This window comes from Amblyomma mixtum, chromosome 2 (assembly GCF_055824585.1).
Source record: "Amblyomma mixtum isolate Tamu chromosome 2, ASM5582458v1, whole genome shotgun sequence".
NCBI lineage: Eukaryota > Metazoa > Arthropoda > Arachnida > Ixodida > Ixodidae > Amblyomma > Amblyomma mixtum.
In genome coordinates this window covers 316,761,955-316,776,037 of record NC_143013.1, presented here as the reverse complement: position 1 = coordinate 316,776,037, position 14,083 = coordinate 316,761,955, and the positions used below count along the sequence as shown (strand labels likewise).

At 46.2% G+C, this 14,083-nt stretch overlaps 1 protein-coding gene across 1 annotated transcript in view; it reads right to left on the bottom strand.

The window, feature by feature from the left end:
• Positions 1 to 7,051: 7,051 nt before the first annotated feature.
• LOC149365068 (3-hydroxyanthranilate 3,4-dioxygenase-like) overlaps positions 7,052 to 14,083 on the bottom strand; it is a 64,707-nt gene continuing 57,675 nt past the window's right edge. Inside the window, exon 5 of the mRNA XM_089575147.1 lies at positions 7,052 to 7,875. Coding sequence (XP_089431273.1) covers positions 7,626 to 7,875 — 250 coding nt within the window. The 3' untranslated portion in view covers positions 7,052 to 7,625. The remainder of the gene's footprint in view (positions 7,876 to 14,083) is intronic.

Genomic DNA, 14,083 nt, shown 5'->3' with positions numbered 1-14,083 from the left:
CTAAAATCAAAGAGTTGGCACTATAGAAGCAAACTATATGACACAGCTTGTCCAGGAGCACTGACGAATTTTTTGGCGGCAGGTTTAAATTGTCAGTCATATATGTCCGATGGCCTGTGGCGGTAGCGAAAGAGTTAAGTAAAAGACACTGTAGCTGGGAGTTTGATGAGGGTTTATCTGACTGAGTATCATAATGGAAACGAATTATTGTGATGACTGGCTGAGTCGAAGACTATGGGATTTGCTTTTTAGGAATTCCAACATGTTTTTTCCTAGCGGTTAAATAGCGGGAAAGACAACTAAATGCAGGTGAAATGACACATGGAAAGTAATTTGCTGGCATGACATCAAAGGAATGCTATTAGTCTATGGAAGTCTATGTCGTAGCATCATGTGTCCTTGAGCAACTGCCACTTATAAAAATAATAATTGTTTGTGTATTCTAACCTGCTGAAGTGAAACAAGAGCTTGAAGGGCAGTGCTTGGCACACATGCACAGTTACTGAAAGTGTGGTTTGAAGCAATATGCAACATTTGCAATATGTCTGGACAGATCAAACATCTTTAAATGTTTTCGGCCATTGAGGAAAAATATTTCTCTTGTCAAGATGTGCAAAGCCAAAGGAACATAATATTCATAAATGCATTCTTCATACCTATGCTCTGTTTCATACATCTGGTGCAACGCTGTGAAAGGTACGGAAGTAGTCCACATGAAAAAATGAAGGGAGGCGTTTTACTCCACGCTTGTCGCCGAGTGGCCTAAGGCACGAGAAAGCAACAGCATATCATCAACAATAAGAGCACATTTAATCAAGTTCATGACAAATGTATCATGTAATAAGCCGACAGGCAAAGCATTTACTAGTTTTCATGAACTACAAGGAATGCACTACTTTTGTATGGCAGATGTTGGCATCGCAAATAAGAGCGCTAGCTTTGACAGCATTGTACTTGATAGATGAAACGGAGTATAGTGTGCACATGAGGCACCACAAATCTGCTCACATGGTGGGAGCTGTTGGAGGAGACGCATGCTTGATGCCAAAATTTTGTTTACACATTATCACAGAACCACGATAACTCTGAACAATTGAGAAAAATCTGGCACTTGCAAATACTACTTGAGCACATTTGTACAGCAGTCTCTAGGTGTGCCATGCAATGCAGATTTCAATATACTCTAAAACTGAATTGACCTTTGCATGCCAAACACTGCCACAAATATAAAAGCAATATATGTGGAACTGCACCATACTGTAAGCTAAGGCATGATCAATTTGCTTGCAAATTTGGAAAAGTCACAGCAATTTGAGTATAGTAAACAGATGGTTTTGCATAGTTCGGTACAAAAACATGGGCAAAATGGATATTCCACTACAGATCACATCCAGAAAAATTCCGAAATATTTTACAATAGGTATGTATTGAATAGCAGAACAGCTGCAACTGAAGAAGGTGGATGAGTGTAGAAAAAGCTGCCGCGGTGGCTTAGTGGTTATGGTGCTCGGCTGCTGACCCGAAAGACGAGGGTTCGATCACGGCTGCGGTGGTTGAATTTCTTTGGAGGAGAAATTCTAGAGGCCCGTGTACTGTGCGATGTCAGTGCACGTTAAAGAACCCCAGCTGGTCGAAATTTCCGGAGCCCTCCACTACGGCGTCTCTCATAGCCTTAGTCGCTTTGGGACGTTAAACCCCATAAAATAAACGTAAACCAAACCGAGTGTAGAAAAAATGGCGGAATAGCAGGAATGGATTTTATAGATTATAGAAACATACAAGCTTAGTCTTCGAACTACTGATCTTAGTCATGTTACTATAGCACCAGTCTATTAATTGTTGTGAGTCTTCTTTTAGATTAAGAATTGCCTCATCAAAGTTAGCATGTTGAGATATCAAAAGCGAATCATTAGCATTAGCTTGGTCACTACAGTGACCAAGTCTGCTTTCTAAGTCATTAACATACAGAAATAAGTAAAAGTGGTGCTAAGACAGAACCTTGAGACACTTCGTATTGAGTTGGAAAGGCATCACTGAGTTTCTCCAGTACTGCCATCCTAGTTCGACCGCAAAGGTAATTTATAACGAGATACAAAAGAGGCCACGAAATCCGTAGTTACATGATTTCTCTTTTAATATATCGTGGTTTACTGTACGGTTTACCTTGCTAGTTTCAGTTTCAAGTTCTTTATTCACGTCACAGATGTGGGCGAGCCTCAAAAAAATGAAAGTGGCACTGAGATGAGCAATGACTCTTCTTTGGCTCATTCAGATACATGCAGTTAACCAGGAGCAACTTACTTGTTATGTGTTTGGTGGAATTCCCCCCAAGGTAAAATAGATTTGTCAAGGAGTAATTACTCGTGTGCATCCATCTGAGTACAGCCATTAGTGATGCAAAACTATCGATAGTACTATCGATATAGTTGAGTCACTATCGATAGTACTTTCGATAGTTCTATTGTTAGTACTATCAATAGCCGTGTCGATTCTACTTGTTATATATAGTACTATCGATTCTATAAAATCAACCACTCGTACCAACTGCATCCTAAACTTGATTCCTGAGTGTGTGGTACAGAGGTGATGGTATGAGTAACTGACAGGACTCGCTAGTTTTCGCAGCCTACGCGTCACCAAGCTCTGCAGACATCCCCTACGTAAAGTTGCTGGATAAAATGTTAGCGTGCGAATGTCCTAGCTGCGAACTATGTGTGCGAAAAGCATTTCTGCAGCGGTTACGTCAGCAAGACGTCTGCAGTACACGATAGTGTCGTGCAAGCCAGCACAACTTTTTCTGTTTGTTCTTTCATCGAATGCAGTTCCAGGTATTTTTCCGAACTGTCCCAGTGCAGGTTAAAGAACCACAGCTGGTCGAAATTTACTTGGAGACCTCCACTACGGCATCCCTCATAGCTTGAGCCCCTTTGGGACGTTAAGCCTCATGAGACCATGAAACCAATCAGGTATCGCAAATTTTTTGGTTATATTGCTGGCCAACAAATGCATAATATCAGTATTGTTACTATCAATATTCTTACATCGACGGCTTCACTATCGCTAGTCTTGCTATTGATAGCGGTACTATGGCTAGTAATAGTATCGATAGCAACACTATCGATAGTATTACTATCGATAGTAGACTATCGATAATACTGTAGTACTATCGATAGTTTCTTTGCACTGTCAATAGTTTTAAAGAAACTATCGATACTCTCAATAGTCAATTTTCCGATAGTTTTGCATCACTAGCAGCCACACAGCCTTGGATTGCGACAAATTTTTCTTCGATCGCAAAGATTCAGAAATAGCTGCACAGCCTTCCTTTGTAGCCATATGGCTGTGCTGGGATAATTAGCAGTTACTTGATATCAGTCTTGTTGACACGTACTGAATTTCCTGGTTCATGCTCACCAAGTGAGAGGTGTTTCTTCGACCACGCATCAGTTGCTAGTGCGCTCCTGTCCTGTCCGTTCTCCCTGTGTTTTTCGTGTTTTTTCTGTGCGCCGTTTTTAGATGACTCCCTTGATTGTCCATTCAGTTTTAGAGGAAACAAGCCTCTCTACACTGTTATTTTATTATAGAGACTTTCACTGTTCTATCTTAGTCAGAAATAAAAACGTGGTGTTCACCAACTTTGGTCATGAGTATTAAAGGTGCACTGAAGAGGATTCTGAACTTGTCTTTTTGCCGCGGGAACTCGATCTACACATTCCGAGCTTTCTTAGAAACTTCGATTTATTGCCCTGTGTGGCCGATTTCCCTAATTAAATCGAATTAACGTCTGGCTCCCGCCTTTTTTTTTTAATTGTCCCTCGTACGGTGGGCGGAGTCGACCAACGCGTGGAGCGCCTTTCACCCAGTCCCGTGGCGGCTTGCCGTTCTGCCATCGGCGGAGTAATACCTAGTAGTCCGTAGTAGCAAATAGTCCGCGCGTATTTTTATTTCTTCGGGCTTATTTTGTGGCTATATTATTTGCGAATGAAACTATTTATTCATGGAAACCTAAAAAACAAAATAAAGCGAAAGCAAAGCCTCCACGGGACTGGGTGAAAGGCGCTCCACGCGTTGGTCGACTCCGCCCACCATACGAGGGAGAATTTTAAAAAAAAAGGCGGGAGCCGGACGTTAATTCGATTTAATTGGGGAAATCGGCCACACAGGGCAATAAGTCACTGTTTCTAAGAATGCTAGGAATGTGTAGATCGAGTTCCCGCGGCAAAAAGACAAGTTCAGAATCCTCTTCAGTGCACCTTTAACATATACTGTATGCCACCACTTGAAAGGGCCCTGTTACTTTTTTTTTACTTTTTACTTCTGATTACTTCTGAGTCAACATTAACCATTAATGAATTGTGGTCGAGGGTAGTTGCTGTCCCTTCTGAAGTGTAGTCTCTCCCTTGCAGTGATTAAGTTCCAACAATTGTTTGATAATGTGTACAGTTAGTGAATTCCTGAAATATTCTTGTGCATTAGAGAATTTTTGTAGTATCATAATGCTCCCAAGTTGATTTGGTGGGAAAACATTTAATTCTTGCTGAATGTAGTGGTCCCGTTGACTGTAGTGTCTTGGAGCATGTCTGCTTTTAAAAGAGGACCCTATAGTTTAGGAAATGTTTCGTTGTTATCGCTGGTTATCGGTTGGTTAATGGCACTCTTATTGTGCCTGTGGGCAATCTTCTAAAGTTCAGAATATCTGATCCTTGACATTTTAAGTTTGAAATTACAAGTTTTTTCACACGTAAACCAGAGCACCAGAAGTTAACTGTATATTTTATGTACAAAAAAAACTTTCTGCCTTTCAAAAATTTTATTTCCGGACTAAATAAAAGCGCTTTCTTGGAAACGTACATTGTGTGCACACACTGTGTGAAGTTCTCTTAAAATCACCCCTGAAAAAAAAGTTTGTTTTTTTTTATTGTGGTAGCAACAAATGCGTACTTGAAAATTACCGTTGGCCCCTTGCAAAAAAAATTCCTGACTCCGTGCCTGGCTTTTAACTTGTTTGAGTTGCAGTGCTTCAATTGAAGGATGCTCTCCACTGTTCTCGGTGGAAAAGCTCCATTGTTTTCATGAACACAGAAAAAGCATTTTCGCAGCAGTGGGGCGTTAGCAGCTTGGGGCTCATTTCTGCATTTCACAGGATGACATGGATGCGCCACTCATAACTTTCGAGTAGTTCCAGTTCTGCTTTCGGTAGTTCAAGCATACACACCCTTTGTGGAGTTGTCTTACCTGCTGGAAGTTGAACTGCTGCGAAAAAAGTGGACAAAGTGTCAAGTGAATAAAAATTCACTGCAGTAGTGATCATATATTGGCATTTCGCACTGGTCAAACTGTGCAGGTGGTGTCGACCCAAAATTTTACCTTTAAAAGCATGGAAAACATTGTGTGTAACTTCGCAAGGTGTTCAGTACAGTGAGCAATAGAAGCAAAATTTCGTGGAATATTCACATGAAGCGCACATCTTGCAGATTGTTACACAACCTTGCCACATTACATTTTTGTATCAGTGGAGGCTTCAGTATAGTAATCGCCTGCTGTCTTTTAGAGCACAGCTCTTAGGCACCCGTTCCTGCATGCCGCTTCGTCAGTGTCGACGTTGTCGGCGAAATCGGTTGTCCAAGTAGTAGAGCGAAACGCCACCTGGAAGATGGATGCCATTGGAAGATCCCGGAGGGTGGCTTGGAGCGTAACACACCCCCTACCAGCGGCGGCAGGTGGCGTGTGAAGAGCTGCTCTCAAATCTCGCGTTACCGACTGTTGTAATAGTGTGTCAATTTTTTGCTACTCTACACTTTTAGAGAAAAAGGTAGTAGAAGGTTAGTAAGTGCAGCAGTTACTAACTGTGACTTTGTTTTACTACTTTTTTACTAACTGTTTACTACCCACTTCAAGGTATAGATAGAAAAAGTAAATCTTGGTACCTTCTTACGAACTGTGGTCGCTAGTTAATACCTGCTTAGTAACCGTTCCTTTAACTTCAAAAAAAGTCAAGGAATATAATTGACACAGACTGTTGTAAGAATAAATTGGTTTTGTATTTAAACATTTCTGCAGGGGTGTGCGGTTAGGTAGACTGACCTGTTTCTACAATCGCAGCTTCATAATTAAGGCTGGTGTCTTAGCTCAACAGGTAAGAGTCACTAACTCGCAACTGAGAGTCGGACTTACAGAGTGTATAAGACGTAGAAGGATTTACCTGTGCACGCACAGTGTGTGTGTGACGCATGTGTGACCATTTCTGGTTTTTGCTTTTCTTGCATTCTGGACCTTTGCATGTGCCCAGTAAGGTTGTTTGAGGCTATCACTTTGCATAATTTGTACATGTAATGTACAATATGTCTAAGCCCAAGTGTGTGATTTACGGCCAGGAAGGTCTGGTAGCTGTGGTGGGCGTCGGGAATTAGTCAAATTGAACTTGCAGCTTTTTATTTTTTTTCTACTGTGCACAAATTTAACAAGCCTCGCCAGCCCACTGTACGAAGAGCCTAGCATTATGTGCGAAAAGTTTCTGTGCGTTTTCTTAGTAAATACTACTAGCTTTTTGTTTGTGACTTCAGTGGTCTTCACTGCCTTCTTGAAGTAGCAACTTTCACTAGTTCTTCTGTCTCTAGTTACTAATAAGGTAGTGATCTGTGCGACAGTGAACTGGCTAGTAGTTACTTAATGAATTCTATGATCTTTTTCTTAAGAGAGTTGCAGTGGTCATGTCATTTCACAAAGTCCCGGCATTCTTGGCGCTCTTGTGGATCCTCGGGGCTAGTGGAGAGAGGGTCAGTGACAGCAGATGCATGGGCTTCACTAAGGTCGCCACTGACTCATACTCGGCTACACCACAGAACCATAATCGCACTGCTAGCACGGACCCCATCGCATCAATCGGAATGATTGCTTCAGATTCTTTTTTATCAATGCTCACTGCTATGGTGACCAGATCACTGCTTCTCAATGTAGCGTAACGTTACGTACCGGCATTGTTTAATGTGTAAAACCAGTTTTGAAACAGTATGTGGCCATCTATGGGCAAAAGAAAATAAAGCTGGAAAACCACAAGGGTAAAAACTAATTTATTCATATATAAGAACTCTCACCAGATCCAAAAATTTTTCTTGTCTGGATGTGTTGTGCAAGTGTGCAAGCACATTTAGTTCAAACATGGCTACTAGGATACAGCTTGGCCAAACGTTTTGCTCCAAGCTGCTATAATTACATATGGTTGCAGACTCTATCCCACGACAGGCATTTCGTGCACAGCTCTCGTTTTCCCACGGCCATTTATGTCGGTATCACACGCATGATGTGCTTTGGTGTATAGTACGTCTGCACACCTAAATAGTATGCTTTTTTTTTCTTTCACCTCTAAAGTTTGAGTGGCCCGCAGGTGAACGCTGCATTTTGGGTAGATGCGTGCTCTAAAGGCTAGGTTCTCGGTAAATATAGTCTTTCGTCACTCAGTTCGCACTAATATGCTTCCTAATTAGATGGTTCACTTGTGAATACACCTCCTTTGCAACTCCTTTCGCTGTGGCCGTTCCACTGCAGTGTCCAGTATGTCTGGCAAAGAAAAGCTGTACCTTTATTCCAGCCGACTTTGCATAGAAAAACTTGCTTTGCTGCATTGATCAGCTGTTCTTGGGTGCCATGCTGGTAGCGAGGGTGCGCCCGCCGAGTTGATTGACCAGCGTGTAGTATCCGGGAGCGGGCACGAGCAGCGTGTCGTTGGCGGCCAGGGTGAATGAGGCGCCGGCTACGCTGACGCTGGCCGACCCCGCGATCTGCCAGAGGAAAGTCTCCGTGCCGGAGCACTGCGTCTCGTGGACACCTCGGCCGAGAACCACGATTGTCGACTGATGGCCTTTTCCGAACAAGTCCCTGCGCACGTTAGAAACGAGGGCATGCCTATCAGTGTGCCAGCTATAGTCTTGTGTGTCGGCCACGGCGCCTGTCGCATACGTGGATGAACGCTACACCCAATGTCAGCCTGCCTCTACAATGTCCTAGACCTAGCACGTCCAACAGATGTCAGTGGCGACAGGCAGGCGTCTGGACAAGAAAGCCATCGACTGAATGCAGGAACTTGTGCCAGAAGAGGAGGGTGGTTGAGGAGGCCGTGGAAGAGAAAGCGCTCAAAAGAAGATGATGAAGGAGGAGGTCAGATAAGGAGTAATTAGGTTGGTTTATAAGAGGATGTGGACATGGAGCGGCGCTTAAAAGAAGATGATGAAGGAGGAGGTCAGATAAGGAGTAATTAGGTTGGTTTATAAGAGGATGTGGACATGGAGCGGCGCTTAAAAGAAGATGATGAAGGAGGAGGTCAGATAAGGAGTAATTAGGTTGGTTTATAAGAGGATGTGGACATGGAGCGGCGCTTAAAAGAAGATGATGAAGGAGGAGGTCAGATAAGGAGTAATTAGGTTGGTTTATAAGAGGATGTGGACATGGAGCGAGTGAAACCACTTCGAAGAAGCGGCGGAATGAGGAAGTCGGAATAAGGCGGTTCATTGGGTGCGTCCGAGCGCACTCCCCCAGCCCCTCGTAGGTCATGTGACTACGCGGCATGAATATGGGCATCCGGAAAGGGGGGCAAGAGAGGGGCGGTGCCCCCCCCCCCCCCCCCCCCGGAATTGCGGATATTATTTATGCACCAGTTCCTTTTTTGTGCCTACCGCCGCCTCCATCCCCAGACATCGGGTGCCCCCCCCCTGGAAAAAGTTCTGCGGACGCCCTTGGGCATGATATTTCGGTTGAACTACTTTAGCGCAAGTTGGCTGCTTCGATGAAAGATGAGAAAGAGGTCAGAATTGGTGATAGAGGTTTGATGGTCAGCGGAGGCCAGGATGATGCAACACATGTAACAGTTGCGCTGCTCGAAAGCATAATCGTAGAAATCTTTTTAAGGCTTGTAGAAATTTGTTTAACGCGATAGAGTTAAAGCTGCGCAGAAAATCCTGGGTTGTCCTCCTCATGGATGTGAGTAAAAAAAAAATTGGCAGTGCCAGGATATACATATAGCAGCGAGAGCTACAGTTCCCCCCTCGTTACGCATGTTGTCTAGGGCGTCCCTCATAGCCTGAGTTGCTTTGGGACGTTAAACCCCAATAAACCAACCAACCAAACCATGTTGTCTAGCTTGTTGTGACTATAATGTTAATTAAGCATTGAAGAAGTATTCGGTGAAACACGACAGCGTGTTATAGGGTTGTTGAGGAGTCCACGGAACATCGCCTGTTCTGCTCGGTACCCTTGTTCGGAGGAAAGGCAAGGACGCCTGTCGCATATCTCGGTGGACGCCCAAACCGCGCCGTATGAAAATTGGTTTTAAGGAAAGAAAATGCCTTTTTCGCATATCTCGGACACCCGTAGGGTGCCTCGATGCGCGCCCGCTCTCCGCGGGCGCGCATCCCTAGGGGCGCAACCCTAGACACCCGAACCGCGCCAGGTTTTAAGAAAAGGAAATGGTGCCTGTCTCCCATATCTCGGTGGACCGCCGCGCACTTGAGAGGCAATATGGTTCTAAAGAGGGCGTCTACTACGTGGACATCACAGGGCCGTCGCCCGCAGGATTCTACATGGCTGCCGTAGTCCACCGGGGATTGAATGTCGATGGGCTATCCTTTCGGGCCCCAAATTCAACGCGAGCCGAGGAAGTTGCAATAGCTCTCGCTGCCGCCGATCCAAAATTGAGAACGGTCATCACAGACTCCCGCCGGGCCTGTAAACACCATCTTGCAGGGGAAATATCACCTCTTGCCTCCCAAATTCTAAGACGGGCTCCCGCCGATCCAACTCGCACAAAGGTAACCCGGGCTTCTGGCCACCAGGGTCAACGAGGCAATGAGGCCGCTGATGCGGCCGCCCGAGCGCTCACACACCGGGCTCCTCATCCTAGCTCTCCTGGCTGAGAAGCTCACAAACCGCTTCTGCGGTTCCGCGAAATCTTAATTCATTGCTGTGACAGCCACCGCCTCTACCCGACACCTACCAAGGGGCTGAGTAAGGCGTAGGAGCGAACTCTGCGGCGCCTGCAGACAGGAACTCTTTTCTGTCCTCGCCAAACACGTTGATTCGAACACAGATGGGCGCTGCCCGCACTGTGGAGAGATGTGCGATATCTTTCACACGGTGTGGGCATGTACTCAGAATCCTCACCTTCCCCTTTCCCCCACCCGAGAGGCATGGGAGACTGCCCTCCTCAACTGCTCCACACTGGAGTCCCTAAGGCTCCAGTAAAGCGGGCGCGAGACGGGGCCTTGTGCGGTGTCCCGGACTAAGGATACCGACCGTGCAGCAGGGTCTTCTGATCCCCAAACTCTCTCTGAGTATTAAAAAAGTTTTTCACCACCACCACCGCGCACCTGCTGCTCCTCTCTGGTTTCGCGAAGTGCTCGACTGGGTAGCTTAGTGTAGATCTCGCTACAAAATCCCCGAAGAAGAGCTGGGCCACCTAGGTCACGTGACCTTGTGGCGTCGTCATAACCTGCCCACTGGACTGTGAGCAAACTGACCACATAGGCGGGTGGACTTAATGATTGGCCGCATCAGAAGACCAACCTGGATCGCACAAGCCCCACCGGTGGCAGCATCCGCCATTGCAAAGCAGTGGGGCATCGCCTGGGAAGTGAAACTTACTATACCTCCCAGCGGCCACGAATGATAGACGCTAGCGCCAATTCCTCCATCAGTTACGTTCATAGCGGTTGACAACGGACGATTGAAAGGTGCGGACGCGGAGGGGTCGCGCTACAGTCACTGGATAATGTTCTAGTTCTCATGGCATCTGCTTCACGCGCGGACTGGTAAAAAATGGGGCTCGATAAGGGTGGTGGGCGGGTAGTTGTCCGCCTGCTCAGCGCGGCCGTGCGCCGCGCTTTACTTAGGTTTTCGAACGCCATTTCTTTGCTGTTGTGGCATGCTAAAATTGGTTGCGCAGCGCTGAGCCAACGTACGGAGAACAGAGATCATATTTTCCGTGGTTTTATTGACACATATGCCCTTCCTGTTACTTTGTCTAAAAGAGGTATATCTCAAAATGGACTACATTTCTATATGTTACAGTGAGCGCACGCAATTGAATGCATGCACAATGTACCCTATTACAATTGTAGATAATTGTTTCAGTGTTTTTGCGTAAACACGTGAAAGGAATCCAGTATCACGCAATGGCCTTCACTGTCTATGCTAATATATGCGACACCACTGGAATTCAGTAACATGCAGTTGCATAATCGGTTCCCACGATGTGCAGACTCTTCTGCAGACCAAAAACGATTACTGGTTCGTCAGCAGCAGTGACTAAATCATAGTCCGTGGACCACGGTGCTGAAAAGAGCGGTGGCTCCAGAGAAAGCGAGCGCAGGTAGAGGTTCCCGTCGTATCCGTGCGGTTCTCGCTGCACTTAAGCAATTTCAAAGGTCACGAGCACGAAACCAAACACCGCCGTAGCTGGCGTAGCACCGACATCACTAACAGATGAAGAAAAACGACGCCAAAGTGTCTGTGGCCAGCGCTGCAAAGCAGGCAACACCTCCCGAGATAACGCGACTGACGGAGTTCGCGAAACACGCAAAGGATGCGCGGATTAATTTCTGACTTGCGCGGCAGTTGTAACCGGCGCGCGAGTCAGAAATTCAAAAGGGATAGAGAGAAGGAGATATCTTTTCTCCTTTCAGAAATTCCTTGCGGTTAGGTCTGCTCATTTTACAGAAGCGCCAATTCCTCCTTCAGTTACGCCCATAGCGGATGGCGGACCAGTTACGGCTATACAGCGGAGGTTTCTCTAGTTCTCCAATTAGCGGGGACGGAAGTTTCTCGCGCTGTCCACCCCTGGCATTGCTTAACCGCTGCATCACTGCGCTAGGAGTGGTATGATGACTGCCAGGGATCTATGAATGTCGAGAAAGACCAATTCCGCATGTATGGGCAGTAATTAACCCAGTAACGATATTGCGTCATACCCTTAAGGCGGAAATAGTGTGTCCCCTCCATTTTTTCTTTTTTTTAAGCATGAAATGCTTTTAGCTCCCGTTGTCGGCAGTGTGGTGACGTCACGCCGAGACCGAGAGCCACTCATCCGGGCTCTGAAACGAGAACATCCGGGCACCGTACGAGACTTAACGAGACTCTGTAAGCCCTCCAACGCGACCGGCATGCAAGCGCCGGTTGGTCTCCAAACGAGTCACAAAAAATAACTGCTGCCAGTGCCTTCTCAATGTTTATCAAGATATCAGTCGGGCTGTGCGTTTGATAATGCACGGAATTATAATTTCCGATTTCTAATAACGCGTGCAAAAAGCACATACATGCCACATCCGGGAACCGTACGAGATTTAACGAGACTCTCTAAGCCCTCCTACAGGACCGGCATACAAGCGCCGGTAGCTTCGCGCCGAACGGGTGGTGGCGTTCCTCCCTTCCTGTATGGTGCGGTTCGGGTGTCCACCGAGATGACAGAGAATTACTGCGCCATTTCCTTTCCTCAAAAAGCGTTTCGTTCAAAGGGCAAGGCATCGCGCCGAACGGGTGGTGGCGTTCCTACCTTCCTGTAAGGTGCGGCTCGGGTGTCCACCGAGATGGCAGAGAATTACTGCGTAATTTCCTTTCCTCAAAAAGCGTCGCGTTCAAAGGACGAAGCATCACGCCGAACGGGTGGTGGCGTTCCGCGGACTGCCTGGCAGCGCTACAACACGCTGTCGCGTTCCACTCCTAAAGGCGAAGCTTAAGCGTCATTAATTTGCAGTTTATTAGTATTTAGTCATTAATCAGTCATTACACACAAATGAGTAATTTGTCATTACTTCGTCATGAATTATGTGTGACGTAATCCAGTGGTAACATCACCAGTGTCACATACGCAAAGTGGTGCTGAAAACGCTTTCGCTTCTACGCACTTCGGACAGTTTCGAACGCGCTGCATATACATTCTTGTCAGGCCTGCGTCTCGTCGTGTCCGCGCGCGCTTCGCATTATGCCCGTAAACATTTCATGCTTACTCTACTCTCGGTTACGGGAGAGGCAGAGATTTTTTATTTAAACTATGCAGTGACTGCCAACTAACCCAGTCAGTCACTCTTGCAAGCTATATTTGTAGTCCTTCGAATCATTTTATGTGTTCTTGTCCCTTAATTTACTTCTCTCTGGCTGTTGCCGTTTGCCGCGCGCGAACTATGGCATACTGCATCTGCGTAAAAGAAAAGAGCGCGATGGTTGTCTCTTGTATCTTAGGGCGCTGTTTTTTTTTTTTCGTTTAAATTAAGCAATGAATTACTAGCTAGACCGCTCAGCCACTCTTTTTCCCTCCCGCTCGGCATTTAACCATGGCGAGAAACTTTGCAGATAAGCCGCGCACGCCGTTTCGAGCAGACATAAAACGTCGCCGAAGTACGCATTAGTGATTTAAGGTCTTTTGAGAACAAACCAAGCTGTTGCCTCCAACTAACGCCGCGTGAATACAAAATGAAAACGTCGATAGCTGACATGGCAAACTTTCACAAAAGGACCCTGAAGCTACATATTACGTGCACACACTTCCAGCACTCGCTGCAGACACTACCTCCGCCACACCCCCAGCCTACCACAATGCCCCTACGCGAACGTTAGACGACACCTCATTACTCCGACCGCGGAGCAGCAGGTATAAGGTCTTGACCGCTAATACAGTTTCTTTTTCTCCACTCTTTCACCACTCATGAAGCACGGTGATGGCTTGGTTGCACTGGAATGGTATTTTTTGCTGCAGAGGTTGCCATTGCTAGGTTTACAGTCGTCCACACACCTTTCTAGAGCGCTCGAACGCCTCACCGGCGAGTACACGTGTCATTTACAAGGGGCCTAGGGCTTGAAACCCAACCTTATTGAGCATGCGCACATTCCCATGGATCGTGCCTTAAAACCTGCATCGGGCCTGCAGGGCAGCCGCGAAAAGTTCATAAATTCACACCAGAGCGTGCCGTTCAAGCGCTCTAGACAAGTGTGTGGATGACTGTACGTAATAAGCCAGCTGATGATGATGAAAATCAAACCAAAAGATGGTCCCTGGCCCATCACCTGTTGCAAGTTCAACGCCTTGCATTTCTTATTACTT